The following is a 21477-nucleotide window of genomic DNA, read 5'->3' as shown; positions in this document are numbered from 1 at the left end:
TTAAATAACTTACAGAGAGAGTGAGACTCTGAGAGACTACTGTTTATATTCATCTCTTACCTTGATAGCCCTCAAGCCATTCGATGTTTTGTCCTCTTCAACAGTAGCAATTACTTCCTGTCCTACAGCCAGCGGCATATTGTTTACAACAGCATGCTCTGTGAAGACTATCAGGTCATTTATCATTCCATAATCATTGCAAAATCTTGTCACCACTCCTCGAACAGTTTTTAGTTCTTTGTCACCTGCATTCACAGGAAAAGGTTTGGGGTAAAAGCAAATCACTTGTTCACAGAACCATTCAGCAAGTAATGAATGAATGCTACCAAGAGCGCTATCATTTTAATAAAAAAATAAGTAAAATCATTCCCTTGTCCAACTTCAATTTGAAATTGTTTAGTTTATAACTGTTGATATTTTTAAAACTTGAAGCCTTACAGTGAGTTATGGTTTCAATTAATGAAAAATGCTAGTTAAGCAGAAATAATGTTTGTCTTGAAACTGTATGAAAGAAATGTATTATGAAAAGCTTGAGATTAAAACAGCAACAATGACAACAAAAAGGAAACTGCATGCTAAACAACTTTTCTCAAGGGCTCCAGTCCAACAACTATTTTCAATATTCTCCATACTAAAAGAAACAGTTCTCAACATTGTTTGCATAGGGAATCTAACACATCTGGGATTTCTATACTGCAGGAGGAGGTAAAGTGAATAAGCACAATGCCATATAAATCAATTATTCACAGCTGTTTATATTATAGTTAATATGCCTATAAACTGAGATATACCATTCCTCTGGAAATCCATAGTTTCAAATCTTTTGAATTAGATGTAGTATACACCTACTAATTACAGAAACTTCTACACAACAGTACTGCACTATACTTTCACGCTTACACCAACACACTTCAGCCCACTTTTCATTTCCAATGGATTATTAGCTACGCTAACAACCAAGATTGTTAACAAAATAGTGTATTTCCCTTTCTGCATTCATACATACACAAAAAGTACTTCTTACTAGTTTCAGTAAACTGTCATTTTTAAGAGTCCTTTACATTTATCATAGTTGGTGTTTATCTTACAGCTGACACAGAGCCTCTACTGAAGCCATCTGGAGCACTCCGCCATGTTAAGCCTCCCTACATACTTGGTCCAACCTCAAGCACTTAGTAGTATCTTACAATCCAGACACAGCATTACCAAGCGTGAAAAAAACATCACATTTCCACAGTAAAAAATAAAAAAAATACATATATGTTTTCCAAACAACATTCTGTTTAAAAGCTGTAATGTTGTAAATAGCACCTGTGAGGCTCCACATGCAAGAGACACAGCTCTCTGCATTGTGATGCACTCAGCTCACAGAGGCTGTGGGTTAGAAACAAACATTCCAGTGGGAGCTCATGTAAAAACCCTCAGAACTTGCTGATAGCACACTTGAGAACACGCAGCAGGATAGGCACGTGATGGACTGCACTTGTACAGTTATGAAATGCAATGTACAGCACTTACATCCCAAACTAAGTTTAAGCTACCTAAGAAAGAAGGAACTTTTAAAACATCTTTTCCTTGCTTGTCCTAGATTTAGACAGAAGTGTCTCTTGGTTTCTCACATGCCTAATTGTGGAGCTGCCCCTCCCTGCCGCACAACACCTCTGTAAAACTCCACTGAAAGCACCCTAAACACAAACCATTCCAAACATCAAGGTTGTGCTGTCACTTCCATCAACAGCCCAACAGAAATTAGCTTACTCACAGAAACACATGGGAAGGCTGAAGGCACCCACTGCCCACTGTCACAGCGGGCCTTCACACCCTGCTCAGTATCATAGAGTCACAGAATGGCCTGGGTTGAAAAGGACCACACCTAGTTTCAACCCTCTGCTATGTTCAGGGTCGCCAACCAGCAAACCAGGCTGCCCAGAGCCACATCCAGCCTGGCCTTGAATGCCTCCAGGGATGGGGCATCCACAACCTCCTTGGGCAACCTGTTCCAGTGTGTCACCACCCTCTGTGTGAAAAACTTCCTCCTAATAACTAAGCTAAACCTCCCCTGTCTCAGTTTAAGACCATTACACTCTGTACTCTCACCACAGCCCAACGCACTTGGGAGATGCTGTGTGAAACAGCTGCCAGGCACAGCACTGCATGGCTCGGAGACTAAAAGCCACCCCTTTCCCCGTTCTTTCCTTCCTGAAGCAAGCAGCTCCCAGCCCAGCCCTTTCATCTGGGACAAGACCACCGCGGCCCTCACTACCAGCCTGGTGCGAGCTCCACACCCAGCTGCACAATCGAACTGGAACTTCTACCTGAACCTGTCCACCTCGCACCTCCTCCTTCCTCGCCATCCGCAGGTCTCCAGAAGTAGGAGAACACCTTGGACAGAACGCCAAGCATCGCGCAGAGCCTCGCCACCCCAAACACGACGCACGCTCACACAGCACTGCGGCTGCTCCGCCGCGCCGCCGGCCAATCACGGCGCTGACTCGGCGTCACGTGACGGGCCATTCGGCCGCGGCCGCCTGCTGCGCCCTGCCGGCGCGGGCGCGTGGTGAGGGCGGGCTCGGGGCGGTGGCTGCTCTCTGTGCTCGTGTTGTGCCTCTGGGCGCTAAGCGTGACTCCCAGCCCGTTGATTTGGTGAAGCAGGGTATGTGGTAGAGTGCATGCATGCAAGCGATTCTGTGATGACTCTATGATTCTATGAATCACGTTGAGTTACTGTAATAACAGTAGAAGCGTGTTTCAAAGCAATAGAAAGAACTCTAGCATGCTACAAATTCTAATTATAAACAGCAAAACCAAAAAATTTGGTCTCCTTCCTTCTCACACCCCCCTTTAGATGCTGAAAGGTGGCTCTCAGGTCTCCCTGGAGCCTTCTCCAGGCTGAACAGCCCCAGCTCTCAGCCTGTCCTCATAGAGGGCTGTTCCATCCCTCGGATCAATTCTGTGTCCCTCCCCTAGACGCGTTCCAACAGGTCCATGTCAGTCCTGTACTGAGGGCTCCACATCTGGACGCAGTCGTCCAGGTGAGGCCTCACCAGCACAGAGCAGAAGGGCAGGTTCACCTCCTTCACCCTGCTGGCTGTGCTCTTATCGATGCAGCCCAGGGTACGGCTGGTTTTCTGGGCTGCAGCGGACATTGCTGGTTTATTTACCAGTTCCCTTGCAGCGTGCTCTACGTATTTGGTGTAAGCTCCTTTAAAATTCATTTAACAGAGAGCATTTCACAAGTGAGTTTCTGAGTTGTGAGCTCAGTGTCCTGGTAGCATCGTCAGGAGCAGCAGCACGAGGCCAGGGCGGGAGGATCCAGGAGGTTTGGCAGTGCAGCCTGTGCCTCTATGGGAAACTGCTGTATGGCTGTTTGTTATGGGAAGGTGGTGTGGTCTGTGAGTGGATTCCGAGGCTAGGGTAGCGGTTGTCTTCGGCAACCTTTTGTACTTGTACAGTGAGCTCAGCTCTGGTTAGGCAGGGAAGGGCTAGGAATGCCCTGCAGACTGTGTGACGCTTTTAATAGAGTTCTGCACAGTTCCTAGACCAAGGAAATTCTGGCTGCCAGTAATTGCACATGGGTTCCCAAGTCTTGCTATGGTGTAACTGAGGGGATGTGATGCTTACTGGGAGGAGGGACCTCCCAGTGAGTATGAGTGCCTGTAGTCACTGATCTCTTTAGAAGGAGATAAATTCCTGTCTGAAGATCCTGCTCCTGACATTATTTATGAAAGCCTTCACAGGTTGGTTGTGCTGCTCAGCAATCTTACTGCAAGGTGGAAAAGGCAAGTATTTAATCTGGATGTCCTTTAAAATGTGAATGTGCTATGTTTGTTCATTACATCCATATATTTAGAAATATTTAATATTTCAGTAGCGTGAAGTGCATAGTATATATACTGGTCAGAGTGGTTTGAACTCCTCAGATCATGATTAATGTGAAAGACAGTAAATGCAAATAAAAATGTGTTGTAATGGGGGAGCAGTTTTGAAGCAACTGGGCCTGTACTTTGTTCTGTACATGCCCCATTACATAAGCTGGGAAACCAAACACTTTGAGGAATTGGTTCCACAGAAACAAAGTACTTCAAAGAGCTGATTTTTAGAGCTCTTTAGAGTTTGAAAATCTCAAAGTAATACAGATACTAACATTGGCAAATGACCTACCACCTGCTACAGCTGCTTTGGGAATCTGAACCCTTTCAGTTGTCATCAGTAGCTGTTAAAGTAAGTTGTTCTTCATAGCCTTTTACAATTTGATTCAATTGTCATCTCTTGATATCATTTGACCTAACAGACTAAAAATACGTAGTTTTAAACCTTTTTGAGAAGTCCAGTCCTGCTGGAGTTGTTACACTTTCTGCAGTCTTTTTGCAGGTTTCCTGTGCACCTTTTAAAATTAGTAGGAATCTCTTCGTACAACAGCTTTGTTCAGCACTTAGGGTTGTAGGGTCATTTGGGCTCTGACTATTAGATTGTGCCTTGTGTCTTTTGTGTATACACGAAAAGGACCCAGGGTTTTGTACGCAAAATCTGAAACACAAAATTAAGGAAACTAAAATAAAGGACCCCAAAACACTCTGAATAGAAGCTGAAATCAGAATTTCTAGTGTTTTTTGTTGACACAGAGGATAAATCTATAGAGTATCATACAGTGAACCTCTGTGCAAAAAGTAAAGCAACAAATACAAGGAAATGCTCAGGAAAGGGTGAAGAACAAATCACAGTGTAACCAGAGGAAATGCTGTAGTGCCCTGCTTGAGAGAGATGGCCTTCAGGTTCCATTCTGGCTAAAATACTTGGAATTTTCAGTAAGGATTCCTAGTATTTTTGGGTGTTGCTCTGTTCGGTGACATAGGAGTTTCTAAATTCATTTTACTCAAAGAGATTAAATCAAATAAATATCTGAATAGCTCACCAGTTTTTTTCTTTTTAATTAAAAAAAATTTCACTGTATTGACTTAAATGGTCAAAAGGGAAAAAACCATGATCCTATTTTATATCTCTACTAATTTGCGTTAAACTCTTGCTCCTAGTACCTAGCAGTCTTTGAAAAGGATGTGAAGTCAGCATTATCCATTTTCCATTAAAACATCACCTTTGAAAGGGTGCAAAGACTGGAAATTCTTGCATAGCGTGTCCTCTTTGAGCAGAAAGCCTTAATTACTCACGACAGTTTTGCTAGGCTACAGGGTTTTTTTTCCTTCTTTTCTAACACAGTATACAGCTGTGTACCATGCGTGATTAATTTCCATGTTTCAGACTATTAAAACTGTACCTTTTAATATTTTTTTTAGTATTAGCTTTCATTTTGAGAAGAACAAAATCATGTCAGCCCAAAATGAAAAGTAGGGGTGCTCTGAAGTTTTTTTTAGCATGCTTTAAAAGGTGATGCTCTTGTCCAAAAGTGCTGAAAATCTAATTGTGTCTTCGTTACTTCATTGAAGTGTACACAAGAGCCCTTGTCATTGCTGTAGTTGTCAAGATGCCAATATATTCAAGATAAAAGCATTCTTTCTTTTTTTTTTTTTTAATTGTCTAATAATCAGGAGGACTGGATCCAGTGTTTGCTGGCCATTGCATGTCACTGCTGCCTACTAGATTTTAAATACGTTGTATAGTCATCATGGTGTAAGTATGAATGTCAGTATGATGCCAATGTGCAGGTTTTATCTGAACACTCTAGAAAGACAAGGTTAGTAGAAAAAGATAAAGAGTTCTACAGTGAAGAGAAGGTTCTTGATAAGTTTTTACCTTGTAACTTCCCAACTTTTTGTAATACTTGAATTTTTACCTGTAGGTTAGTCTAAGAGAATGCTGTGTTATAAGTAGCTTTTGCTCTTTTGAAGCAAGGACTAGATTGTTGAATATCATTATCACAAGTTATGATAATAACTAAGACTGATAAACTACAAGGAAGATTTAATTTAATATGCCAAGGAAAGGGTAATACAAAAAAAACATGTTTGAAACTTTTAAAATTTGCTGGTGTGATTGGGAAGCAGATCTTAATGTGTGTAGTGCGGTCATTTTCTAGTGTATTCTGTTAATTAAAATTCAAGAAGCATTTTCCTGTTCCCTGGCTTAACTCAAGTTTTTGCTGTGCTTTTGTTCCGTATCTGAATAGATGTTGTTGAAAGCCAAAGTGTAAGGGAGAACTTTTCAAAGACGGCATGACTCACTGAGCAGTGAGAAGATCACAAAGTGTACGGGCATCTGTGTTCACAGGACTGTTTTAAACTGACAGTTAACTTTTCAGTCAAAGGTAAGCGTGAAGTTTTTTAACTGTTGAAAAATGTGCAGTAACTTTAATGTAAGGTACTCAAGGTATTTTAACAGATTGCAAGCAGTGAGATGAACAGAATGGGGCTAAGCAAACAAGCAAGATGGTTGCTATTGGACAAGTTAGAAAGAAATTGCTGTAGCTGAATTACTGTGATTTTGTGAGCTCATTGGTGTCATGGTGAAGTCTGTCATTTCAGATGTCTGATAAGTTTTAAAATCAAATGCAGTTTAACATCTAGACATGTTTTAAAATGTTTGTCTATCCCACAGATTTTTTTTTCCGAAAAAAAAAAAGAAAAAAAAAAAAGAGGGGAATTATTTGGTTGTAGGGTTACCCTCACATTACACGTCTCCAAAAATGGTTTTTAGATCTTACCATACAAGTCTGTTGAGTTTGTGTGTAGGTACACAAACTTTCATTTTGTTGGTATTTATACTGTATTATTATGATATTGTGAACCATGGCTATACAATGTAATTTAGTTACTGAGTGCCATTAGTTCCTGGTAAGCATGCATACTTCAAAATATAAATACAGCTCTGTACTGATTTTTACTTGTTTATTCTCTTAAATAGAAAAAAAATTAATTGGGCACTGATCTGAGTATATAAAGAAACTAAGTTAGATTTTTGATTTTTCTTTGTCCTCTGCATTGCCATTATTATTTAGTTGCCTTTGCAAAGTGTTATGACCAGGGAAGAAGGTTACAGAGAAGAATTCAGCTATGACAGAATGCCAACTTTGGAGCGGGGAAAGCAAGAGAATGGAAATTATATACCGGACATCAAATCCAGTGACCTTCAGCTATCAAAGAGGCTGCACCCTTGCTTTATTTACAGAACGTGGATCTTTTCTTTTCTGATGGGTGTAAGTACATTACAAAGAGTAAAAATTAAAAATTCTAGGGGAGGTTCTCTAATCTGTCCTGTTTCAGATCATTTAGGGAGTCATAATTACACCATTGATAGGACTGAATATAAATATTGGTATGGAAAGGAACATACTTAGCAAACATAAAATGTAACTTTTAATTGACTAATAATATTCTTTGGAGTGTAACTAAATATGGTTCTTGAAGGCTGATTTTTATATTTAACATTAGATGAAGTAAGTGTGGTAGTTGTAAATATCAACCTTTATTTATGAATTAGTAATGCCTCTTTGTGAAGTATGTAAATTATCCTAATCACATGCCTACTTTAAATTTTTATTTAAACTATTGAGAGTACTTGCCTTGATAGCATTTTTACATTAAAAATGCACGCAATATTTAGTTGTCAAATTTTACTTTATTTTTTCTTAAAGCTATGGACATATTTGATAGAATTCTCATGTCATGAGTGACATACTTATTTTTCTTGCATGAACATCATAGTGATATGAATTGTTGTATCACTGGTAGAATCATTGCACACTGATCTTGCACAAGCATCATGTTACTCCATGTTCTAGCCAAGTTAATTAAAGCTCATTATAGCAATTATAATTAAGTCTTCTTCTTCTTCTTAAGTCTTCTTTTTTTTTTTTTTTTTTTCATTTTCTACGAGTTGGTATGTTTTGAAGAGTCATTTTTGTAAGAGCTGAAATGTTTCACTGTTAATAGGGTAATTAATCATTTTTGCACAGTGAATAAAAGTAGTGCTTTACTTTCATGGAAACAACTGAACGCTTTTTTTGTTCTGACAATCTGTGTAACGTGGCTTTCCTTCTGGATGTACAGTTACACAAAAAGAACAAAATAAGAATGGCTTTTCTTGCATTAAATTTTCTCAGCGTATGTGTGCTAGGCAACAGAAGTTCCATGGTGAACAGAACTGAGTTCATGGGGCGGTTGCAAACTATAGAATGACATCAGAGTGGCTAGCAATGGCTGTTTTTGTGCAGGCACAATTGAGTTTTTTGATGAGGACTTTTTAAAGACATCAGAAATCTGCAGCGTGAAAAAAAATGCCCAAATAATAAAGAGCAGCCGTTCTGTCCCCCATCATTCCCAACCTCTTTGAAGGAATGTCTACTCAGAGCAGAAAGAAAAATTGTTAGTAGAAGATACTAATCATTTGATGCTGAAAGTTTAGTCCTAATTGTGGGCTAATTTCTAATGAATGGAGTGATTAAGAAGGGAGCAGCAGAATTTGAGCATTTATGGTTGTGCCACTGAACCAAAGTGGGAAGGGAGTTTGCAGGGAGAAAGGAGTGTGAATGGAAGTATACCTTGGTCAGTATATCCTAATACTATTTTTGTTATTATTTTCTTGTTGGTAGTTGCCCATCTGCCCATGTGAACTGTGAATTTTGGTAGAGCCAAGCAGAGGATGCAAAGTAGAGGTTTACTTATGTTTTTTTTTTTTTAGTGTTGAACCCTCTGCAATTACCTTATAATTTTCTTAGGTGTTTGCCAAGTCAGGACACAGTGCCTGATTCAGACATGCTTGTTTGGTATTAAGTCTTGGTAACCAGTGAAACGTATTCCTCAGAACTCAGCATGCTTCGATATTTTGCTTCAAAATTATTCACACAAATTATTGTCCATCAGTAGCTCAGTTTGAAAGGAATTACTGATTTCTATCTTTACAATAGTTTTATTGTATTAATACATGTTATTTGTTGCTTTGCAGACTTGCCTCCTTATTACCTCTGGATTTTCACTGTATCTGGGAAATATTTTTCCATCTGAAATGGATTATTTACGTTGCGCAGCAGGTTCAGTAAGCATTCTTAATTATTTGCTGTGGTTGTTTGGCAGCAAAAACAGTAAATGTGTATTTATTTTCTTCTTTATTTCATCTTTTTATTATTAATTTATTTCGTGGAAAATTCATTTTTCTTTAACAGTTCATTAAATTACTTTTCAGCCCAGGATAAGGAAATAGCCATTTTCACAAATAGTGTTGTGCTGCCATTTTTGTTAACCAGATTACCATGGACAGCCATTAATTATTTGCTTGAATGGTTTTTCTGTGCCCTAATTGAAGAAAAATTTGCACTGTTATGCATTTGCAGAATTTGTTGCCTAAATGCTGTTGGAATGTATTTCAATGTATTACATTTTTCATTATATTTTGCCATAATACCCAAGTACTGAGGCTGACTGAAGTTCTCTGTATTATTACTGTTTTCTTAACAAAATGTGAATCAATCATATCTGACATTTTCAAAATCCACTAATTTTTACTGCACATTTAGGCCCTCATATTTGTCTTATGTTATTGTGTCAAGCACTGGAATGGGCTGCCCAGGGAGGTGGTGGAGTCACCGACCCTGGAGGGGTCCAAGGAACATTTGGATTTTGTGTTGAGTAACACAGTTTAGTGAGTACTATTGGTAATAGGTGTGTGGTTGGACTGGATGATCTTGAAGGTCTTTTCCAACCTTGGTGATTCTGTGATTCTGTGTATGTGATTAACTTACTCTTTAGGTCTTAGCTAATAAGATGAGTCTGATGTACTTATTTCGTGACAGAATTCTGTTCTGTCATTACTATTATGGCAACTTGACTTGTGGATTTATTTTAAGTTAGGTGCAAGGCTAATGCTTTACACAAGTACCATGAGTTCTGTGGGTGAGCTGTGGCTTATCTTTTTGCTAGAGATATTAGAATAATGTTGAAGCAGTTTTTGAAGCCAATGTCTTCGCTAAACTATTATGCTATGTAACATTAATGTAGTTACAGAGATATATCTGCCTCAAATATGGTCTCTTTGAACTTTGTATTTAATGAGAATTTCCGAAGATCTCATGGATACAGAAGGTTAAGAGACAAATCACTTTCATGTTGGGTTTGAATGGCTTGCTGTTGTTGAAGACGTATGTGTTTGGGTGTCTATATGTGGGCAGTGTGTTTCAGCTCCTCCTGCAGATATTGACAGCGTAGTTGGAAGAGTCTATAGAGCTGTATATTCTACTGACTACTAAATGTCTAGCTTAGAAAGAGCAGAATTGCTCTCTAGAATGTACTGACCATCTTGACTAAGAGTAGAATTCAGTTGTCTAAACATAGTCACATTGTGTTCTAGAGACTCTAGGGTGTTCTGAATATAAATGTATCTATTCATGATGTTAAAGATGGGTCACTTAGGTGCTAAGGAAGTGCTGCCAAGAATTTTGAATTTCCGTATTAATCTAATTATAGTGGTTCCATTGTTAAGCTGTCAGTGCTCAGACTTGTTAAAAGATAATTAGTGAAGAAATGCAACATTTGTTACATGATTCATCATTTAACCTGAAAATCTTTTCCATAATTTTAGTTTAGTATATTCACATTTTACTTATGAATATATTGTACAATTGCATGTGGTGGGGAACAACTGGGGCTTGAGAAATTGCTTTGTGAAACTTTTCCTTTTTGTGTGATTTTTCCATTTAGCTCTGCTCTTTTGTAGTGAAATTTTCCTAGTGAAACTAACAGAGGTCCTAGGCATGATTCTTAAATTGTAATGTTTCAGCAGACTGGTTTTTACCAAGTTCTTCAGAAGAGTGTGGTTGAGATTTTAAACAACCATTACGTTGTCTTTTTAAAAGAATATGGAGGCTCAGTGCAGGAGTAGCTGTGCTTTTCTTTTCCATCTTAAAGATCTAATGTCTTCCAGATTTGATTTAGCTAACAAAGGCATGGAATGACTCATGAGATTTTCATGCTTTCCTTTACACATCACATTGTGCTGGGTAGCTAGTCAAAAGTGAGGGATATGAAAACTTCTAGTAATCCTCAAGAACCAGTTGTAATTAATGAGTCCAGTGAAGGAGGATGGTCTTTCCTCAGAGTTTCTATTTTCAGTTCGTCCAATTATTAACTGTAATATGTAATATTAAATCTGACTCAATTAAAAACATGTATAGAAAAATATATTTAATATTCTTTGTGCAGAATATCCCACTAGTTTTCTCTCTTAATTTTCCCAGTGTATTCCTTCAGCAGTTGTGAGCTTTGCTATAGCAAGGAATAAAATTAATGTGGTAAGTGTAAGATTTTTTTTTGCAATTATATCAATTATATCTTTTTCTTTTTCCTCTGGTATAAGATGAGAGAGAAACCCATTCTGAAACTTTTTTTACAGATACCCAATTTTCAGATTCTGTTTGTCTCAACATTTGCTGTTACAACAACATGTTTAATTTGGTTTGGATGCAAACTTGTCCTGAATCCATCAGCTATAAATGTAAGTTAATAGAATAATTGCTAATTAATGCAACATTTATCTTTGGTTTACCAAAAAAAAAAAAAAAAAAAAAGAAGTAATGACATAGTTTTCAGTCTACAGAGATCACCTGCCAGCAACTTTACTTTTTGCAGTGAGACAAGACCTGAAAAATTGAAATCAGAAATAAAACCTCATGATACAGCTAAGTTATTGGAGATGCATATGAAAATGACTTTCCTGTCTTATATTTTAAGTTCAGGAGTATGAATGAGATGTTGAAGGTTGATCCAGTTTTACTAATTGTCTTTTTATTTTTCTTTTGTTTGAAGAAACTTCTTAAAAAAGTATTGTTTAAATTATTTGATGTTTTTTTTCTGAAACAGCAGGATCAGAAGAACACTGAAAATGATTTAGTACTTCAACTATAGATAAGGCAATTTTCAGGGTTAAATTATATTGAAATGGAAGTGTCCCAAGCAGTGGTATTGTATGACATCTTCAGATTAAGTATAATTCTTTCTTGGATCTTCTACAGTGTACAGTTTTGCTTCTGAAGTCACCAAGTAAAGAAAGTTTTGATGAATGTTTCTCCATGTATCGTCATGGGAGACAGCTGTTAGCATTATTTAAAATGCATTTATTTCACGCAGGGGAGAGTTCTCTGTTTTTGAATCACAGCCTTAACACTTGTCTTTGGTAGTCTAAGCCAAAAAGTAACATTATAGGGTTTTTTGGTTATGGTAAAATGTTCTGAGACTTCTATATAAGAATATGAAGTGTGTGAATAATTCTATGAAGTAATACAGCAGTAGTAGGCATTATTCTAGTGTTGATAAATGCTCAGACTATCACAGAACAGCTCAATACAACTATGTCAGGCATTTTATATGAACGTTAATGACAGACACCAGTTTGTCCCTGTAATTATGGTGCTTCCGGACCCAAACTTGACTATCTACTTGATACTGCACCATACAATGTGGCCTTGTCAGCATATCTTTGTACCAGTGCTACAAGTCAAAACATTGTAGTTTATAGGCTGGATTCAATACCCAAAAAAGCCTTTAAAATCTGCCACCTATGACCTTTTTCAAAATAAATAAATATACATACATTATGAAAGGTAAATGTTGGAGAAAAACTTAGATTGGATCATTCCAGAAATAGGTCTACCATGAAGAAGCACTTAGTTCAGTGAACTGTGATTTACTCTGGTTGTACAGATTTTTAATGGAGTTAGTTCTCCTTGAACTTTTGGTGCTTTGCCCAATGGCCACATCTAGCCACCGAATATTTTTTTGGGCTGCCACTGGGAAGACATGGTGCTTCTAAAGACTTGGAGAGGGAGATCTACTTTGCCTAAATGGTACTGTCTCATGAAAAGAGGTAGATAATGAACCAAAGAAAAATATTGAGTATTCCATTCGATGTATTCTTGTCTTGAAGATGAACAGTGGCAGAAGGAATGGCAGCATGTGTATTTTTACATGGTAATGTAGTCTGTTAGACCTGGAAGAGTTGCAAAATCACATCTACTAGCACTAGGCAGAACACAGAGCTAGGATTCTTGGCCCAGTTCTTTGGAATGTGTTTTCATTCAGTATTAGGCATTGTATCAGACAGTTTGCATTGCAGTGTAGAGTTTGGAAGCCTGTGGCCCTCTTTCTCTCCCAGTGGATTTCCTTTGCCTCACAGGCTAGTCAGGCTCCCTCTTGTTTGTCTTCTTTCTGTTTCTATGAGTTTTTTATGATTTGCTGCACTGTTCTGGTTTTGTATGGAAAGTCCTGCAAAATGCAGCAGTACCCAGTACATCTCCCTTGTCATTAACTGCTTTTTTTGGAAGACAGTGATGCACTGTTCTTCAGGCAGATCATTTTCATAATTAAAATAAATCTCTCTTTCTCAGATGAAGAATTCTCAGTATTATGTTGACAAAAGTTTTTAAAAGTATCCAATCAGCAGATACATCTAAATATCACAGAATGTAGATAGCTGGATCCTACCCCGTTTGTTACTTTTAATATCAAAGATGTAACTTATTTATGTCTGGAATTCCACTGGCAGATAAATTTCAACTTGATTCTACTTATTCTTCTGGAAATCTTCATGGCAACTACTGTGATCATTTCAGCTAGATCTACTGAAGACTGCTGTATGAGAAAGAAAGTAGGTACCCTAAAGTTAGAGTTTATTGTTTTTTCATGTTTTTCTAAGTAACTTTTAAAATAGTGTTAGATTTTTCCTACCTGGACAATGAATATTGGCTCCAGGTTTTTCTTTAAGTGCTTTTCCAAATCACACTCTTGTTTCTGTGTTACTTCTTTTACCTATTACTGAAGCCATTTCATGATTTGGTGGAAGCATGGTTTGCTAGACAAAGTCATACAATAAACTGTTTCCTTCAGTTACTGTGTCAGCAAAATCAGAAGGATTTACATCAGATTTTCAGAAATCTTTCAGACTTTGAAAGGCTAAGGAAGAAAATAGAAAAGAGAGATGGCTGTATTTCACTGTTGAGTGGTGGTAGTATAACAGCTCATCTGGGACTACCTTGTTTATTTTCAGTGTGATTGATGGGAGTCTGACACTGTCAAGTATTGCCAGGTGTCGCTTCTGGTTCTAATGGGCCAACCAGACATTACGTGTCACCTGTAACAGGACCTGTAACAAGTTTTACAAAATATAAAAAGAAATCTATTATTTGCATATTTTTCAGTCACAATTTTTATTTTCTTCTAGAATACCACATATGATAGTACCATTGTTTTGAGTAATGTTAGCTTTCCTACCCGAATTCTGAAATCATACTCAGTAAGTACTTGTTTTCTGTCTTCTTAGCAATTTATTCTTGCATCATTCTAACTGCCAAACTCCTTTAAAGTCAGAAACAGATTAATGTAGGTAAGCACTGAATGAATTAAAATCAGAAATATGAGACGGATCCTGAAATGCTTCCTTTCAGAATATTATAAGGTAAATAACTGCTGTGTACAGTGGGAAAAAGATTACTCAATGACCTATATAAATACTGTAAACTGAACTGTTGTTTAGTGGAGCTAATAAATGAGAGTATAAACACGCATAATGAAGCTGAACTTGCTTTCATTTAAGCCAGCTGGAGTTTTGCCATATTTTACATCTGCAGAACATTTTTGTATATCTAATAGCATAAATGCTTTTTTTTTTTTTTTTCCAGTGAGTTCTTTTCCACAGGCAAATAGGAATTTTGTTTTTTAAATGAACTATTTATAATTTGTGTGCTCTACTTTGTTTTAGGTAATTGAAGTGATCATTGGAATTTCATCAGTATTTGGTGGCATAATTGCTTTAAATATGGATGTTCTAGTGTCAGGTCCATATCTTTCAGTAACGTTCTTTTGGATCTTGGTTGCTGTAAGTAGTTCAAAATGAATGTACTCTTTTAAAACAGCGTATTTGATTTTTCTTTCTCTTTTTCACTGTAGTGGAATGTTTATTTGACCCTAATATTAATTGGAAATTTCTGCATTCCAAATAAATACTTCAGTATATCTAGTCTATTATGTAATTATTGTTCTATTTTGATTTACGAAACTTTGGTCCTTAAAACATATTGTGATACATTTTCAGTCCCCAGTAACACAGAAATGAGTAATATGGGTTTTAAAGACATTGTAAGTGTTTCATGAAACAATTCCTGGATTTTAGAGTATTTCAGGATGCAAAATAAAAAGTTGTGTTAAATTTTAGTGTGATAGATTCCTTTGGATATCACCTTTAGCTCATCAGAATTAACTGGATTAAAAGCCTGAGACTCTGGTTTGTAATGCTTGTCACTAGTAACAGCCTGCACCTAGGAACAGTGCACTCATAAAGAATGTTGTGTTACTCTACTTGCCAAAAGCTGAACAAGCTAAGAAGGATGACAATGAACACTAGATTTATATATGGCTCCTAAGTCTGGAAAATCCCTCTCAGGAAATGGAAAAAGATTGTAAACAACTTCTTCAGCATGCAGAACTCACAACGTTCTGTGGGGTTCATTAGATTTTAAGGTGGAAATATCAAGTTTTGTGGTTAATATTATGTGTATGTTTAATGCATGATCCTCATTTAAATGTAAGCTAAATGAAGATTAGTTTTATCTCTGTTTAATTAATTGATTCACAGTACTGTCATTAAAAATATATGTGGTTTCATGTCTTTATTAAATTTAGGATATGATCTATGACTAGTGGGAATCACACAGTTGTAAATTGTGTAATTTTCAAGTATGTAAATACTTATTTTGTTACACTTTCTTATCTTGTATTCTATTTAGTGCTTTCCTAGTGCTATCGCAAGTCATGTGGCTGCTGAATATCCAAGTAAATGTCTGGTAAGTGTGTAAAGTCCTTGAATTTTGCCATTAGAGTATAATAATATTCATATTTGCCCTCTTGTTTGTAGTTACTTCTACAAATGTAACAGATGTACTGTGTAGCAAGAGTGTAAGTTGATTTTTCTGAAAAGAAGTCCAGTCCATGGAATTCTAAGAACTGGTGTTTTTTTTTTTGGTTTGTTTGTTTTGTTTGTTTTATTTTTACTGGTTTCTTAGAAATGGATATTGCTTTATGGAAAAGAAATGCCTCATATGGTACACGGAGAAATGCTTTTATGCTCCTGAACTCCATTCCATTCCCCTTCCATTATGTGCTGTGCTTTCTGAAGGAAGAAAATTAGGGGTTCAGTCCATATACGAATCTAGAACCTGTTATAAACAAATTCCTAATCTAGCAAGAAAACTGAAGAATGTTCTATAAAGCACATTTATTCCCTGAGTGTCCTAGATATGTAGTTGTCTCCTTAAAACATCTGCTCTTAGTTACAGTCATTCAACCATACTTAAGTCTGTAATAATGCATGACCACAACAGAAGTCAGAATTTGATCCTTTAGGATGATATTTGAATGAAAACTAAGCTGCTATTTTATTGTAATAAATTTGCCTCAAAGCACTCAATTTGATTTGAATGGTTGTTTTAGATTTTAAGTCTGCAATATCTGCTGTTAATTCTCAGTGTTTCATACAAACTGAAAAAAAATGATACTTTTTTATTAGCTTTCTAAATTTGGTGTTGTTTCCTCTATCTGCATTTGAAAGATACTTTTATAATTAGACAAAAGACCCATCACACTTCTTAAAAGAAAAATGAATTATAAAACAGGAGTGTTTAGGCTAGGAAACTTAGTCAAAGGTTGCTTCTGTATCTCCATACAGTAAATGGCTGTTAAGATTTATCTTGTATATGTAATCTTACACATCTGTTATGCTTGCTTAAGGCTATACAGCTTACAAACAACATTTTTACTTGTTTTTGTCCCCATTTAATATTTATAATCTTGTTTTATTTAGGTTGAGGTCCTGATTGCCATTAGCAGTGTCACATCCCCTTTGTTGTTCACTGCTTCTGGATACTTATCCTTCAGTATCATGCAAGTTGTTGACATCTTTAAAAATTATCCACCTGCTGTTAAAGTACGTATTTTTATGCAATTGGAAAATTAACATCTACCTATTAAAGTAGCAACAAAAGAATGAAGATATCTATGTCTCTATTTTTAGCAGTCTTATGATGTACTACTGTTGCTTCTGATGTTGATGCTGCTAATTCAGGCATGCCTTACTATTGGAACTGTAATACAGTGTGTAAATTACAAGACAAAAATGAAACTGCAGGATTCGTCCTGGACGGAATCACAGGTTAAAAAACAGGAGTACAGGACTACAGAGGTATGTATTTATAACCATAATAAAGTTTAAAAAAGTAGCACAAATTTGTAGTAAAGATGATAGACCTTGCATGACCATATTCTGATAATGAGAAGTCAATGAAATTAAATGTTTTAAATTCTGGCAGAAGTTTTGGACCGTGAGATGAGTTATCAGTATAGTTGTGTCTTTTCAAGGGCTGTGAATTTCCAAGGGGAGTGAATTTGCTAAGCTTAGTTAGTTCTAAGTTCCCTGAACTGCAAATGAGAAGAGTTAGGTACGTTGAGCATAGAACCAACACTTGGAAAGCTGCATGAATGGCTACCTGTGCTGATCAGTTTGAACTAGTGAACAGAGGAGTGTCTGGAATCCCAGGGCTCTCCATGTCCTAACTATCCTACTAAAGTTGGTAATGAAGATCAAAATTGACATCCTCTGTTTCCTTCCTGCACTTAAGTGTTCAAGCCATCCTTTCAGTTACAGATATAGTAAATACTTTCATAGAGCATGGTGATGCCAGTATTGCTGCTACCACTTTTCATGTGGCTTGAGTGCTCTTACAGGGAATGGTGGAATCCAGATCATGTCAGATATGCACAGATTAACTACATGCATCTCCTAGCACAGCACAGCACAGCACATTTAGCCTATAGGCTTTCCTCATCTCTTCTGAACAAAGCAAAGTGCTATATTAAAGAACAGGGAAGAGTAAGTCATGCTAACTGGATGGTTTCTTTATGGCCCAGCATTGAAAAGGTTGAGTGCTGGATTCAGTCCTTGCTCTAAAAGGAGCACCCACAATGAATCAGCACAGATAGAATGTGCAGGAAGTACACAGTACACAGCAATAGTACAGCTGTTACACAATTGGTAATAGAAAATGGAAGCTGTGGATTTAAGTGCCCTTCAGGCTGCTGAAGGCATTCAGTGTAAGTCACTGATCATTTGGTTCTGTGACCTGACAGTTATGTTCTGTATAAAAGATGGAACTCAGCAGCATTTCCACAGCTGCAAGTTACATTTTTGAGCGTAAGTGATGGCATAGCTAAACAATTCTCTTCTGGGTATTATCCAGGCATTAGTTAAATGCAAAAAGAAGCAATTTTTGTAGAAAAGCAACATCTTATTATTTACCTTGTAGTGTTTAAACACAGGAATAATGTTACAGGTGGAGGTATACGTCTCTGTGTAGTCTGCATTCTTAGGCAAGATCTTAATTTACTTGCATGTGTATAGATGAATCTTGCTTCAGTTGCATTGTTGGGACTACTGCTAGTTACTATTTTGAGTTCAGAGATTTAGGTTGTAGAGCTTTTAAGTAATTTTTGACAAAATAATTGACAAGATGCCTGAAGTTACGTGTTTAAAGTAGGAATTTGACCAAATTTCATTGGCCCAAATGTTTAAGTACTACACTGTTTACATTTACAATGTTGTTTCATGTTTTCATTTGTTTGAAATTTGTTTACTTTTAGGTTTCCAATAATACCTTAAAGGATTTTGACAAAGACAAAGCCTGGAAAGCAGTTGTGGTGCAGATGGCTCAGTAGTTTGGATTCTGCAAATACAGCTACTACAATCCAATCCAATCCAATAAATCTACTGTTTGAATTAAGGCTTAAAAACTTTTCAGTTTATAAACAGCAACATAGTTACAGCAGTAGGAGCCAATGAATAACACAATAAATATTGCCTTTCTAATCATTTTGAAATATGTTGATAACATTTTTAACAAATGTCTTTTCTGTTGGTATCTGCATCTTAGTCTTTCTTTTAAAGCTACCATTGGGGAAAAAAGTAATGACTCACATGCTGATAGCGAAATAAAATATGACTGTATGCAGTAGGCTTCATGTGTTTGCAAGAGATTGTAATAACTGCAGTTATGCAGTCAGTGTAACTGATAAATGCTTTTGTAAAGTTATGAATACAAATTATAATTGTTATTTCTGCTTATACTTCACTTTTGTAGGAGTTGTAAAGTTCTTTTTCATTTCATTGCTTTTATATAAATAAAAGTCTTTGTTATCTGAAAGCTCAAGGATATGAATTGATATGCTAACTGTAGAGGTGAAAATAGAACAGTTTCTCAACTTAAGCTTCATCTTCTGACTTCTAAGGGAGGAAGAGAGTTTTGCTGTTCAAAATCAAAGTAGAAGCAAAAAAAAAAACCAACAAACAAGAAACAGATACAGCCAGAAAACCAGAGATACCACTGATAAGAGTTTTTTCACACTTGAAAATGTATGTTTGGCATGTTATTTTTCATTTATTTATTTTCCTTACTATCTTTAAAACTTAAAGGATGTAGTTGCTTTTTAATGTGAATATCCTCCGTTCAGATTGCCTTTACCTCCTATGTGAATTAAGATTGAATACATTATGAATTTCTAAATATAAATTTCCACATTAATAGACTTTTGAATTTACATTGGGTTAGCTGCAAAGTGGTGTTTTTTTTGTCTGATTTTTTTTTTCCTGTTTGTTTTTGAAGGATAGAATGCAGAAGTTCATTCTTTCTCTTTGAATGTGTACCCAAATAATTTATTCAGAACATGGTGGAAAGCTCTCCAGTTTTGGGGAGGGGAACTGAGAGAAAGGTATGTTTGGGTGAGGGTTGGAGCACTTCAGGTGTGTTAGTATGTTTTTTTGTTTGTTTGTTTTTAGGACAGCGGATGATAATTTTAGAATTTTAATATACAAAGAATACTCTTTCAAGTTTAGAGCAGTGCTTCTTGAGAACACACATACAGAAATCTCTCCATTCACATAAAAAAGTGGGTTGTTTTGGCACAGGCTAATACATCATCAACCAGAGGATGCTGCTGCTGTTTACTGGTCCTCGTGGGAACATTTTATCAACAAGGCAAATAAACAATACCATCGCTGTTACAATCTTACAATTTTTACAAATACAAAAATGATTTGATTGTACAATATTTTGTTGAAAGTCACAAAGAAGTAATGACAGTTCTACCTACAAATAAACATTCAAACAGCTTCTTAAATCTCAGATACTGATTGAAGACTGGATGAAAGCAGTTCATGAATCACTGTGAAGTGAAAGTATAGAATGTATGCAGAATAGTTTGAATGCATCTCAGCTGTTGTCTTTCTTGTAAGTGATAAAGTGCCTTGGATAAAGTGAATCTGTGCCTAAAAGAGGTATCTTTTTTATGAAGTGATTGCTAGCTTTGATTATTCAGAAGGTGAGATCTAATTAGATCTTCTACTATTGAGCGCTGATGGAGAAGAAATCAGTAGTAAGTGACACATGCTTAAGGAATCTGCTTTCCTCAGAAGGCCCTACTTACAAGACACTGAGCTTCTTTAGTCTCTTTTTGCGTCAAATGATTTGAGATGCTCTTCCAAATGGTAAGAATCTTTTAAACTGCTTCTGATTTTGGGTGTACTCTGAGGAATGACCAGGAAGAGCCTAATTATTATGGAGTGTAATAGAGTTTGCTTACCTTTCCTTTGGGAAATGGAAGTATTTTAATGAGAGGTGAAGAACAAAGCATTCATCTAAAATAAAGAGGAAACTAAATAGACTATGGATACTACACTGCAAGTTGACTTATCTTATGCAAGAAAGTGGAAGTAGGAGGAAGGCTTTTACACCGTAACGAATATAGGGCTGGTAATAGTCATGAAAAGGCTTTTTCAGGCTTCCCTCTAAATCTCACTCTGTGGTCAAATGCATTTGTAGCTCAAAGCAACAGCCCCTGCGACCCCCAGACAAGCAATCTGCGTGTTGGAGTTTGCCACAGTAAATCTCTTTATTGCTTGTAGCATTCATTAGGGTGTACTGGTAGATGATGTGCTTCCACAGCCCAACAGGCAAGCTGTGGATGCCCATGGAGCTGCCTGTGGATGTCCCAGTGGCAGCAGCCAGGTGGATGCAGGAGGTGCTGGCTGTGGTGAGCAAGGATTGGAGGAAGATCTCCAGTGTGTTTGAGAGGCTTGGTGTTTGCCCTAAACAACTCATAGGTGCAGATTTACGCTTCTTTGGCACATTAAAGCCTGGTCAGAAGCCTACAGTCGGACGTAAATCCAAGGGACAAAAGTCATAGCCCCCTCTAGCGGCAGCTTCGTGACACAACACTGTGCTGTTTTGGAGGGGTCCTGCTGGGAGTCTTGATGGAACTGGAACTCAATGGAATGATCGTTATGTACAGCTGCTTGTCTTACCAAGAATTAAGGTCCTAGTTAAAAAAAAAAAAAAAAAAAAAAAAAAAGTCCTAGCTAAAACAAATAAATATGGCTGAGACACTTAGCTTTTTAGATCTTTCCTATCATTCATATCCAGGGGAGATTTGTATGAGATGC

General features: G+C 36.9%; 2 protein-coding genes across 10 annotated transcripts in view; one reads left to right on the top strand and one right to left on the bottom strand.

Moving 5' to 3' along the window:
- Nucleotides 1–2459, bottom strand: part of MOV10L1 (Mov10 like RNA helicase 1) — a 37100-nt gene extending 34641 nt beyond the window's left edge. For 2 of the 3 annotated variants that reach the window (XM_031614863.2, XM_090136690.1), the window contains exons 1-2: nt 2316–2459; nt 61–245 (exon numbers count right to left, since the gene is read on the bottom strand). In XM_031614863.2, the coding sequence (XP_031470723.2) occupies nt 61–245; nt 2316–2403 (273 nt within the window). In that variant the 5' untranslated portion in view covers nt 2404–2459. The remainder of the gene's footprint in view (nt 1–60; nt 246–2315) is intronic. The other variant, XM_031614871.2, reaches the window with a different exon arrangement.
- Nucleotides 2460–2523: 64 nt separating this feature from the next.
- MLC1 (modulator of VRAC current 1) lies at nt 2524–19487 on the top strand. 7 transcript variants are annotated; one of them, XM_090136686.1, is made up of 15 exons: nt 2524–2653; nt 3729–3779; nt 5544–5625; nt 6122–6259; nt 6950–7147; nt 8896–8985; nt 11180–11233; nt 11335–11436; nt 13483–13584; nt 14158–14229; nt 14695–14811; nt 15719–15775; nt 16792–16914; nt 17002–17169; nt 18624–19487. In XM_090136686.1, exons 5-15 carry the CDS (start codon nt 6968–6970, stop codon nt 18696–18698), a joined length of 1140 nt encoding a protein of 379 aa, XP_089992812.1. In that variant the 5' UTR covers nt 2524–2653; nt 3729–3779; nt 5544–5625; nt 6122–6259; nt 6950–6967; the 3' UTR covers nt 18699–19487. The 7 variants fall into 7 exon arrangements, with proteins under 7 accessions (XP_089992812.1, XP_089992810.1, XP_089992813.1 ...); XM_090136684.1 differs by having other exon boundaries at nt 3677–3779; XM_090136687.1 differs by lacking the exon at nt 3729–3779.
- Nucleotides 19488–21477: the final 1990 nt, after the last annotated feature.

This window comes from Phasianus colchicus, chromosome 1 (genome assembly GCF_987193195.1).
Source record: "Phasianus colchicus chromosome 1, bPhaCol1.hap1.1, whole genome shotgun sequence".
Lineage (NCBI taxonomy): Eukaryota > Metazoa > Chordata > Aves > Galliformes > Phasianidae > Phasianus > Phasianus colchicus.
Note: the sequence above shows the minus strand (reverse complement) of the source record. Positions and strands in the feature narration are given on the sequence as shown.

Coding starts and splice junctions, on each gene's coding strand:
- MLC1 (XM_031614849.2), top strand. CDS start 6,968: ATGACCAGGGAAGAAGGTTACAGAGAAGAATTCAGCTATGACAGAATG. Junction 14,230..14,694: donor GAATTCTGAAATCATACTCA/GTAAGTACTTGT, acceptor ACTTTGTTTTAG/GTAATTGAAGTGATCATTGG. Junction 16,915..17,001: donor ATTATCCACCTGCTGTTAAA/GTACGTATTTTT, acceptor CTCTATTTTTAG/CAGTCTTATGATGTACTACT.